The 12,374-nt window shown below is 48.5% G+C and overlaps 1 protein-coding gene across 3 annotated transcripts in view; it reads right to left on the minus strand.

The window, feature by feature from the left end:
• The window catches only part of MAU2 (MAU2 sister chromatid cohesion factor), a 30,995-nt gene that overhangs the window by 18,197 nt on the left and 424 nt on the right, over nucleotides 1-12,374 (minus strand). For all 3 annotated transcript variants that reach the window (XM_082379928.1, XM_082379927.1, XM_082379926.1), the window contains exons 2-4: nucleotides 1,835-1,852; nucleotides 1,400-1,465; nucleotides 601-696 (exon numbers count right to left, since the gene is read on the minus strand). In XM_082379928.1, coding sequence (XP_082236054.1) covers nucleotides 601-696; nucleotides 1,400-1,465; nucleotides 1,835-1,852 — 180 coding nt within the window. The remainder of the gene's footprint in view (nucleotides 1-600; nucleotides 697-1,399; nucleotides 1,466-1,834; nucleotides 1,853-12,374) is intronic.

The raw sequence follows: 12,374 nt of genomic DNA on the forward strand, positions 1-12,374 counted from the left end.
GAAAGCCCAGCTGAGAGAGCCCCTCACCACCCGAGCATCGCAGAGTGCAGGGACCAGGCACCACCTACATCTGAGGAGCTTAAGGGAGGTTGAGGGCAGAGGGGCTGTGTGGAGCCCAGGGTGAGGCTATACCCCAGCAGGCCCCAAAAGTGAGCTCTAGGAGAAAAGGCTTGACTCCAGCATTTGCTGCCCAATAGGCAGTCCCTTGGAATCTCTGCACAGCTCTCAGAAAACAGAGTGGACCTCTGGCAAGAAATGCTCCCTAAATTTTGATGAATGCAGGCCAAAGGGAGCAACAGGAGGGAGGGAACATGAAGACTAGGCCCCAAGTCAGCTCCAGGGGAAGGACACTCCCACCAATCACCCCAGGTGCTGCTGAGTGAGAGGCCCACCCTGGGAGTACCGCCTCCTGGCGACAGTCTGGAGGGGACTTGTGAGCAGGTCAAAGAAACGTTCCTGTGTCCCCATCCGCTCAGTACAGCAGCCTGAGGAAGACCCGTGTGTCCCAGAGTCTGCTTATTTGTACTTGGGGCAGCTGTGCCCCAAGGTCACGGCCCCCAACAGGCACCCACGCATCTCGGCCAGGCCCGCAGTACTCACAGCAAGCTGGAAGAGCAGGCGGCAGTGCCAGTATGGGGTCTGCTGTGAGATCTGGATTGCTTTCCGCAGCAGTGGCTTTGCTGCATCAACGGAATTCTGAAAGGAAACAGTGAAGTTTGGGGAGGAAAAAACAAGGTGGATTCCTTATGCAGCAGCTGCGGAGCCAGAAGGCCATTCCTGTTCACACTTACCAAAGGATTTGTGGGTTGCCAATGTGCTTGATTAAAGAAGTAAAGATATTTTATTAGACTCACTGGCTGGGAAGTTTTTGCATCGACCTTAAAATAACTCCCCACTCAACTAAACTGAAACTAGCTTTAGTTCAAAATCCTGAACAGTCAAATTGATAACAATTGCTCTTTCCTGTTCTGCAACTAGAGAGAGGGGCCAGGGGCGTGAAAAGGGGTCACTGCTCAAAGCTGGGAAAGGCAATTTTCAGCTACACCTGACGTCAGGAACCAGCTTAAGGTAAACTATATAAACTTGTTCAGGAACTAATCATCTTTAGCCTAGGAATCATCTTTAGCCTAAGTTTAAACTATATAAACTTGTTCAGGAACTAATCATCTTTAGCCTAGGAACAAGGCTGTTTTCCAACAGTCCTCGGTAGAAAAAGATTCTGCTAGCTTTTGTTAGCAAGTGATCACCCATGGCTGCCCCATGCCAGGCGTGGGAGATAAGAAAATTAAGAGAAGTCTTAAAAGCCAGAAGGGAATCCACTCCTGAGAGTCCCAGTTTGCCACTGTGCTTTGCTACAGGGAGAGGGAGTTTGCTTTCAGAAATCTTCATATGTTCTTACCTCTTGACAGTATAATTCAGACAAAAGACTTGCTGCTTCAAATTTAACATCTTCAAACTGCGGGATCTAATGACGTCCAGTTAAGGAAGTAGAGACACTGCAAAATGGTCAGTTTAAAAGGGCCACAGCTCAGCGTTCTTACACTGCAGAGGCTGGCCGGACGGGCGTATCCCCACCCGCTCTAAAACCCCAAGTTCACATATTCCCCCAGTAATCCCTGAGCTTGCTGCTGGCTGGGTGTGGAGCTAGAGGCTGGGGCATGAAGAGGAGCACAGCACCCAGGGAGAAGCTACCGGTCTGAAGGGATGCTTCAGGTAATCTGTGGGGCAAAGCCCAAACCCAAGGTGTGCATTATAGGTAGGATTCAAGTTTATAACACATTTTTTTATTTAGAAAGAGTTTTCCTTAAAGGGAACAGTACCAAGAAAAGGATACTTGCTGTGATATCAACCACTGAAAGAGAAAGAAAAAAGGATTAATTCTCAGCCATACACTTTGCACATGCTTAACTGGCTCCACTTTGGGGTTTACACAGGTTGTCTTATCACCAAAGGCTGCAGGTGTTCAGTTAAGTGGGAAGATGGCCTGCTCAGCCTAAGAGGGTGGGCTTGCTTTTCCTCTAATCCAGCAACCAGGGCGTGTCTGGGGGAAAGGGAACATGAACTTGCTCCCCCACTCACGGGCTTCCCGTCCTGCCAGTCTCCTGAGTCAGAACTGGAGCCCTCTCCCACTACAGCAGCAATGCTTCACAAGGGGAAGGAGCACAGAGGGGCCACCACATGCCATTCACTGTAGTACGCCAATAGCAAATCATGACATGAGGAATTAATTACAATTAGAGAGTAGGTCTGTGGGTGTCAGTCCTTCCTGGAGAAGTGACATTTAAATGATGTTTGGAAATGAGCAAAGTTAGCCTCAGAGGGGAGGGAAGAGTACTCCAGGAAGGACTGGTGTGGGCAGCACCTGGCCAGGGGAAGCAGGGATGATTCTGAGTTCTGAGCTCACCATCCCTCTCTGCTAGTACACAGGCTGGGACGTGGTTCAGACAACGACATGCTCCAACTTGGCCTTAACTGTGCCCTGGAGTTTCACATTCCAACAGGAGGCGGTGAGGTCCCAGGACAGTCCACCACACTGACCACAAGTCTGTCAGACCATCAAGGACTCAAGCATATACCTGACGCTGTTCCTGCTGACCCACTCGTCCTGCAAACATTCTCAGAGCCTCAGCGGTTGCTGGAAGGCAGATCCAGAGCCCAACAGAAGACTCTTACTTGCCATGCTCTGTGGGAGAACAGTGTGTGTGGTGTGTGTGTGTGTGTGTGTGTGTGTGTGTGTGTGTGTGTGTGTGTGTGTGTGGTGTGTGTGTGTGTGTGTGTGTGTGTGTGGTGTGTGTGTGTGTGTGTGTGGTGTGTACGCACGCGCATGTGGAGGGAGGTGGTGGGGGTTGGGGTGTCTGGGGCTGGGCCTTGAAGGATGAGGATGTAGGTATGGGTGGCCATACCTACAGGGACAGGCAAAGAAGGAAGAGGAGGTGCTCCAGGCAAAGAAGAGCAGAGGGCCAGGGAGGTGAGGCTGGAAGGTGCATTTGGTCTCTGTGCCACTCATGTGACTGTGGGTAAGAATGCCCTGATGTCACCCCTGGAGCCTGACCCAGTCAGAGGCATAAAACAAAAGCACCTAATCAGATCCAAGTTTTAAGAGCATCTTAGATGCAGCAAAGGATGCAGAGGGAGGGGGAGGAGAAAGAGGAGCCAGAGGCTGAAGGCCCATGGGTCTGTTGGCCGCCAGGGAGAAAGGCCAGTGACGCCAGCGGGACAGCCTTGGAGCTTGAGATGTCTCTGGGGCTGAGTGGTGGCCAGGGAAGTCACCAAAGAGGCTGGGGAAGACTTGGAGCTGGTCTGGAGACCAGCTGCCTGAGAGACACAGGTGGGCCAGGAGGGGGAGCTATGGGAGTAGAGGAGAGGGATAGAACAGAGAGAAAGAGGGAACATGGAGAGCCACCAGGCTCCTGTGTCTGTCACACACACATACAAGTGCACGTGCACATAGAGCCCAGGCAAAAGGCACTCTGCAGTCAGCCCGGGTGTCCCCTCCCAAGGCCCCCCTGCAACAGGGTCAGGAGGAGCTGAGGGTCCCAAGAGGGACAGGGCCAGTGCCTGCTGCCAGGAGTGTGGCCCCAAGTGAGGCTCCTTGGCTGAAGACCATCTACATGGACAGTGGGGACAGGCCTAGCTCCAGCCTCGTGTGATGTCACGAAGCTGGTAAACACAGACGTAGGGGCCTGCTTTCTACTCCTCCTCACTGGGAAGGGCAGTCGAGCAAGAGACACTCCTGAAGGCCACCAACTGGGAGGAGGGACAAGACACCGTGTAGGAAACTCTGTGACTAAAAAGTTGGGTTAGGGACATGCTAAGACCTGCTCCAACCTCGAGATTCTGTAGTCCCATGACTTAATCTCCACATGCAAGACATTATCTCAGGCAAGGCCTCCATACTCAAGGGGAGCCCTTTAGAGAGAGTACAGGGTGGATAAAGACACACATGAGAAGCATTTGCCTTCCACTCGGAGCGCCGTGTGGCTTGCTCTCAACAACCCAGCCTGGTAGCCAAGGCGGAGTGGGCTCAGTAAACCCATCACCTACAACTGAGTTTCCAAGTCAAGCTTGGCCATGCCTCAGGACCTGGTGTAAAGCTGACTACATCTGTGTGTCACTGCCCCCCAACAGAGGTGAAGAGGGCAACAAGAGGCGAAACTCCTCCAGTGGGGCGAAGAAGCCTTCCTTATGAGTCTGTGGCCCAGGGATGCTCTCCCCACTGCACAAGGCATACTCCAAATTCACGTGAGGACAGTCCACAGAAGTATGTCCATGGTGGGCAGACTGTGAGGGGACACAGCCAGTTGCCTACTGCCAGGGGAGGGCCCCACTATGCCGACTTCTCCAGCGCCTTGGCCTGTGCTGCTGGGCCCAGGCCCACATGGGCCCATCAAATGTCTCTTCATTTGGGGCTTTTGTGTGCTTAACATCTATTCAGTAGACATTTGGGCTGGACCCCACTGACATCTCTTTTCTGTAAGTCAGATGTGTCTGTTAATGATCAGTTTCTGTCTCTGACAGTTCTCTCTGTTTTCTGACCTGAGGGCTGGAGAAAGAGCATCACATCCCCCTGGGGCCTTTAGTGACTACGGGGAGAGCTGGAAAGTAACATGTCCAAAGTTTTAAGACTCAAACCTTCTGGAAGGCCTTGTCTGTCAGTGTGAGAGGCTGTCAGGAGCGCTGCTCTAGGGGCCAGAGGACAAAGTTTGCGGTGTGGACCCACATGGGAGTTAGCAACACTCCAGCTCCTGGAGGAGCTGGATCCTAGTGGTCCTTAGCATCCATTTCCCAGAGCCATGACCTGCCACCATTCTCTCATGCATGCACTGTGGGCCACCACCCCCCAACACACACACAAATTGGGGATGTTGGATAAAGCCCCATAATGTGCCTCATCATGATTCTGTGTCCCCAGTGCCTAGAATGGGTTGACACACGGGAGGCTCTAAGGAAACATTTGTTGCACGAATGATGACTTTATCTATCATCACAAGGAAATGAGGGCTTCCTCATGCACAAATGGCCACAGAACTGAGGCTTATGCCTTTTTTTTTTTTTTTTTTTTTGGCTGCTCTGGGTCTTCGTTGCTGCGCGCGGGCTTTCTCTAGTTGCAGCAAGTGGGGGCTACTCTTCGTTGTGGTGTGTGGGCTTCTTATTGTGGTGGTTTCTCTTGTTGCAGAGCACGGACTCTAGGTGCTCGGGCTTCAACAGTTGCAGCACGTGGGCTCAGTAGTTGTGGCTCACGGGCTCTACAGCGCAGGCTCAGTAGTTGTGGTGCACGGGCTTAGTTGCTCTGTGGCATGTGCAATCTTCCCGGACCAGGGATAGAACCTGTGTCCCCTACATTGGCAGGCGGATTCTCAACCACTGCGCCACCAGGGAAGCCCAGGCTTATGCCTTTTAAACACAAAATTCTAATTCCTAAGTGGCATCAGACATCTCTTTGTCTTTAAATGTCACTGTTTCTTGCTCCGGCATCAGTGTCAGTGACCCCTGAGCCGTCCCCGAGATGACCCATTTCTGAAGCTGTAGGACTAGCTCCATGTCAAGGTGAGCCAGTCACTTCCCCAGGATTGTCAGTCAGAAGCCAATCAAATCACTTGGCTTTTGTACCTTTTTTAACACTTGCAACATAAATTCATAATCAGAAATCTAGATATTAGAAAATACGTCCATCTCACAAATTACCCAAGGTTGCTACCTCAACCTATGTTTTACTTTGTAACATTAAAATACAGCTTTTATGTCTTCTTCCTGTCATGCGAAAGCAGCCAAAGTGAGAGTCCTGTCACTGCCAGGAAGCCTGCAGGTGTGAGGCAGAGGTGTGGATGACCCTACCAGAAGCCTCTGGGGTCACCTTGGGGTTCTCAGGAAAAGCAAGGGTCACCACAGGGCTAGCACGCACCCTGAGGGGTGGAAGGGCTGGGATCAGCACACTTCTCATTCCTAGGGCATTCAGTTCAGGGCTGAGTGTTTCAAGCCTTCTTGTACCTCATAACCAAGGTAACTTTTTCTTAAAAATCAGGTTTTTTTAAGTCACCAAAATGTGTAGAAATAGTTATCAACTGCAACTCCTCTGGGATGGAAGCACAACATTCAGGAGCCAGCCTTGCCTCTCTCTGCCATGTGACCATGGCTACAAGCAGCCCGGTCAGTACTGTCATCGGCAAGTCGGAAGTGGTCTCTACCTAGTGGGTCTGGTGAGGATCCAAAGAGACAGTGCTCCAAGAACCATGAAACAGGGCCTGGCATGTGGAAGGCACCAAGAATACTATAATAATTCTCAGGCAGGAACCGGAAGAAGTAGGGGTTGCAGGGGAGACAGGGGGCAAGTTGGAAGAATCATGAAGTAAAGGTTCCTAAACACATTTTACTTCCTGAAGTCAGATGAGACTCAGAGAATGAGTGAAGAAAATGGAACTGCAAACAGGAGGAAGCACAGATACTCTTCCATGAAAATGCTTAACACCAAGTTCTGCAAATGCAGCTTCTGTACCAGGTTCTGCTCCCAGCTGATGTAGCATGGAATTTACCAGGACACAGCCGTGATCCTAAAGGATGAAAGATGTGCTCCATCTGTGCCTGATGATGAAAGGCCCAGAATTGAGCCCTTTCAGGCCTTAAAATAAGAAAGGGAAGCTTTTAATCACTTGCTGGGAAGGTAGCCATAGACTCTCGGGCTAAACCTGCAAGCACCATTAAGGAGTGTCTGACTGGCAGTTTGGAGCTGCTTTCTAAGTCAGACGAACAACCACTAAAAAGTAGCCCCATTGCAAACACACAGAGAAAGCAAACATGGCATCAACACAGATGCTGCAGTCACAAAAGACCACTGTCCAAAGAATGACTGCCTGAATTATACCAAATAACGAACAATCCATTCCAGAGAAGTAGCATTTATTCCTCTGTGGCTTTCAAATCAGCAAAATCTAAGGATGATGATGCACTTTCCAGATAAATTAAGAAAGTTAAGGGGGAAATAAATACACATCTAAGTACAGATATAAAGATTCTCAGTTCCACAGTGGAAGCACAAATGACTGAAATGGAACTGTTTGAAAAACAGTAAAATATAAAAGAAGACTGAAAATTTACACAGGAATAGTATGTAGCAAGAGGAAAGACAACAAGGCAAAAATGAAATGAAAAAGAACACAATCTGACAAAACCTGTAGAAATAGCTTCACAAAGTATCTAGCCAAGAGATTTCTATGTAAAGCGACATTCTTTATAATCATGAATGATTTAGTCAGAGTCACAAAGGAGTCAAGAATTCTGTTGAGGGGACTTCCCTGGTGGTGCAGTGATTAAGAATCTGCCTGCCAATGCAGGGGACACGGGCTCGAGTCCTGGTCCGGGAAGATCCCACATGCTGTGGAGCAACTAAGCCCATGCGCCACAACTACTGAGCCTGCGAGCCACAACTACTGAAGCCCGCGTGCCTAGAGCCTGTGTTCCACAAGACAAGCCACTGCAGTGAGAAGCCCTTGCACCGCAACAAGAGTAGCCCCCGCTCGCCGCAACTAGAGAAAGCCCGTGTGTAACAATGAAGACCTGACACAATGAAAAATAAATAAATTTAAAAAAAAAAAAAAAGAATTCTGTAGATACATCCACATCCCTGCCAAAACCATAAGCAAAAAGAGAAGGCTCTCTGGTGAAGTGTCTTGTCATGTACCGTAATAGTTACAGGACCTGCTGAATAGATCCAGGGAATGAGGCAGCCAGCAGGTACTCCGAAGGCCTGCAGAGGCAGGTACGACTGAGAGACCAATGGCTGCAACTTGGATAAAGCTGCTGAGGAAAGGGAGAAATACCCTCCATCCCTCTGATGGGAACCCTTAACAAACGAACTGATGAAGCAGATGGGTGAGTATATTACACATTCCTTCTGGAAAGCTTACAAATACAGTTGAGGAAACAGAAATAATAATCTACCCTTACATATAAAAAAAGGGATTACAAACGAGGTTACGGTCTCTCATAGGAAAAGCAAAAGATGATGAAAATAATAGTTAAGGAAGATGAATGTAATACTAAATTCAGAGGTCAATTAAAAGTTTTACCTATAGCACTTATATGATTCTTTACCTAGTAAAGAATGAAAGGAAAGGAAAGGAAAGAATAAAAGTTGACAGCTCCCTGATTTGGAAAAAATGCACAACTAATAAAGAATGAAGTTTAAAAAAAGCATGCTTGCATTGCAACACAAAAGGAGATGAGAAACAACAAAAGAAGGAAAACATTACAGAGAATGGCACTTCAACTGAAATCTGAACAAATTTTCATGTGGGGATGCACCTGACAGAAAGAAAGGTATTTCCAGGTGTAACGACAGTGCGACCTATGGAGGGTACCCTGTGGCTCTATGGAAGACCCCACAAGATTTAGGGTTCTGTAAAATCGAGGGAAAACTCTCCACAATGATAAGGATTTAAATTATGGGTCCAAAAGCCAAGCAGCTACAAGGAAGCAATCTGAGGCATGGCTGCTTCTCCTTGACAGCACTGAGTGGGCAAAATATGATAAGGACAATATACACAGTGACTGGACTTCCCTGGTGGCGCAGTGGTTAAGAATCCACCTGCCAATGCAGGGGACACAGGTTCGAGCCCTGGTCCGGGAAGATCCCACATGCTGCAGAGCAACTAAGTCCGTGGGCCACAACTATTGAAGCCCGTGTACCAAGAGCCCATGCTCTGCAAAAAGAGAAGCCACTGTAATGAGAAGCCCGTGCACTGCAATGAAGAGGAGCCCCCGCTCACCACAACTAGAGAAAGCCTGCGTACAGCAATGAAGACCCAACGCAGCCAAAGATAATTAAATAAGTTTATAAAAAAAAAATATATACAGTGACTATGAAACACTGCTAGAAACAGGCTAAATGGAAAGGAAAAAGTAAAACTGTCACTGTTTGCACATGACATGATACCATATACAGAAAATCCTAGAAATGTCACCAAAAAATATAACTTATAAATGAATTCAGTAAAGTTGCAGGATATAAAATTAATATACAGAAATCTGTTGTGTTCCCATACACTAATAACGAAATATCAGAAAAAGAAATTAAGAAAACAATCCCATTTACAACTGTATCAAAAAAAATAAAGTAGCTAAGGATAAATCTAACCAAGGAAGTAAAAGTCTTATACTCTGAAAACTCTAAGACATCAACGAAAGAAAATGAAGACTAGAGAAATGAATGGAAGCTATACTGTGCTCATGGATTGGGAGAATTAATATTGTTAAAATGACCAATCTACACAAGGCAATCTGCAGATCCAATGCAATCCCTCTCAAAATACCAATGGTATTTTTCACAGAACTAGAACAAATCTAAAAATTTTATGAAAACACAAAGGACCCTGAGTAGCCAAAGCAATATTAAGAAAAAATAACAAAGCTGGAGGTATCATGCTCCCTGATTTCAAACTATGCTACAAACCTACAGCAATAAAAACAGTATGGTAATGGCACAAAAACAGACACATAGATCAATGGAGGAGAATAGACAGCCCAGAAATAAACCCATACTTATATACAGCCGATTAATCTACAACAAAAGAGGCAAGAATACATAACGGGGAAAAGACAGCCTCTTCAATAAATGGTGTTGGGGGACTTCCCTGGTGGTCTAGTAGTTAAGAATCAGCCTTCCAATGCAGGGTACGTGGGTTCGATCCCTGGTCGGGGAACTAAGATCCCACATGTTGCGGGGCAACTGAGCCCGTGCACCACAGCTAGAGAGCCCATGCGCTCTGGAGCCTGTGCGCCACAACTACAGAGCCCACACACCACAACAACAGAGCCCGCACGTCACAACTACTGAGCCCACGTGCCACAACTAGAGAAAGACGCAATGCAGCCAAAAATATATTAATTAAATAAATTTTTTTAAAAACCCCACGATATTTCAAATAAAAAAAAGAAAAGAAAAAAGAAACAGGCTGAATGGCCTGAAGACAAGGGAAAGGAGGTGGCAGGATTTGTTGTTAACTGAGAGAAGGGAGAGCTTCAGAACCAGCACATCCACTAAAGGCACTGGGCCGTGAGGCCCGGGCAATCACAGCCTCCACCCTTCCCACACCCAAGGAAGCTTGACACTTCATTTGATCTCAGCCTCGTCACTGCTCAGCAGAGACCCTGATATCAACCAGTCACCGACAGCTCAGGCACTCCTAGGGATTGACCTGAAACCTTGAGCGGTTCTCAAGGCTTGCTCCCCCACCTCATTCAGGCCTCTGCTCAAATGTCACTCCCACAAATAGAGACTCCCTCATTACCTTTGCTAAAAATAGCTGTCAACTCCAATCTTCACCCTGGTTTTCATGGTTCTTCTATAGCTGCCTAACCTTTTACTATATATTCATTGTTTGTCTCCCTCACAAAAACATAAGCTTCTGTGGGCAGGGACTGCTTTAGTCACTGTTGATCCCCAGCACCTAGAATAGGGCTTGGCACCCAGTGTCAGCTGATTAAATATCTGCTGAATGAATAAAAGAAAAGAACTTCACAAAAACAACGACTTGGACTTCCCTGGTGGCGCAGTGGTTAAGAATCTGCCTGCCAATGTAGGGGACGCAGGTTCAAGCCCTGGTCCGGAAAGATCCCACATGCTGCGGAGCAACTAAGCCCGTGCGCCACAACTACTGAGCCTGCGCTCTAGAGCCTGCGAGCCACAACTATTGAGCCTGTGTGCCACAACTACTGAAGCCCATGCGCCTAGAGCCCGTGCTCTGCAACAAGAGAAGACACCGCAATGAGAAGCCCGTGCACCGTAACAAAGAGTAGCCCCCGCTCACTGCACCTAGAGAAAGACCGCGACACCAACGAAGGCCCAACGCAGCCATAAATAAATAAATTAATTAATTAATCAAAACAAAACCACACGACTTATGGTCTTGGCATGGACCCTGGCGATCTTGACCCTAGATTTTTTTGTTGTTGTTGTAAATTTATTTATTATTATTATTATTTTAAAAAAATTTTTGGTTGCGTTGGGTCTTCGTTGCTGCGCGCGGGCTTTCTCTGGTTGCGGCGAGAGGGGGCTACTCTTCATTGTGGTGCGCGGGCTTCTCATTGCAGTGGCTTCTCTTGTTGCGGAGCACGGGCTCTAGGTGCGCAGGCTTCAGTAGTTGTGGTGCGGGAGCTCTAGAGCGCAGGCTCAGTAGTTGTGGCGCACGGGCTTCGTTGCTCCACAGCATGTGGGATCTTCCTGGACCAGGGCTTGAACCCGTGTTCCTTGCATTGGCAGGCGGATTCTTAACCACGGCGCCACCAGGGAAGCCCTTGAGCCTAGGTTTGAGCTCAGTTTTGTTAATATGTTGCTGTGTGGCTTTGGGCAAATCACTTTACCTCTCTGGGCCCATACTGCCTCACTCCTAAAACAAGGAAGTGGATCAAGAAAGAACTAAAGCCCCCTTCCAACTCTTTACAGTCTGCAAAACAAAGATCTGATTATCCTACCAAAGGCAATTTGTTACTAGCCACCGGCGGGTTCAGATTTACCTCAGATCAACACATTTTTAAAATCGAAGTTGATTGTATTCAAGGAGTCTCTCCTCTAAGCAGAATAAAGCTGGGTAAATGGCAAATGGAGACACCGTATGACAGGAGCGCAGTGTTGCTGTGCGTAGAAACAACTGCACAGCCAGAAGGGGCAGAATGATGGCCACTTTCCCCCATTCTTTGAGGCACCAAGATCCCACAGGTCAACATGGGAAGATAGGGCCTGCCCTCTGAAGGGGATGGATGAGTGGATGGTGGGAGGAAGAGAAGTCACAAGTAGATACGGAGAAAGCAGGAGCCCTGAGCCCTGGAATCCAGACACCCCCCACCCCCCGCCCCAGTTCTGCCTTTTACAGGACCTCAAACGACTGCCTCCAGGCTCTGGGCCTCTGCCTCTCACCTATGACTCCCCTCATCACTGATGGGGGCACAGTACCCTCCAGACCCTTCTCAGACTTCCGTGTTCTGGGAGAGGATGCCTTCCGAGATTTCCTCAGAAACCGAACTTCAGATTCTTAAGGGATGCTTGGACTGTTACCTGGACACTCCCCTATACCCGAGTCATTTAAGAAGGGAGCGTTCAGGCTGATACTCCTGGGGCTAAGCCCTGAGGAGCTAGAAGCTGCAGGACTCACTGGCCGATCTGGGGGCGTCCCCAGAGATGCCAAAAGGTGACATCTTGCTGCAAACCTGAAGAATTTGGAGACCCTGTTGCTCCTGAAAGAGGCAACTCTCGGAGTACCCGGAGCGGAGTCCTAGGCCTCTGCCTGTCACCAGAAACATTAAGTACGGTACAGGGCGAGTTCCCTCGGGTCCCGAGAGGCTCACGTCTTCGGGGTCTTGCTGCTGGTGCGGAAGTCACGCCC

Source organism: Balaenoptera borealis (assembly GCF_965194805.1).
Source record: "Balaenoptera borealis genome assembly, chromosome: 2".
Classification (NCBI taxonomy): domain Eukaryota; kingdom Metazoa; phylum Chordata; class Mammalia; order Artiodactyla; family Balaenopteridae; genus Balaenoptera; species Balaenoptera borealis.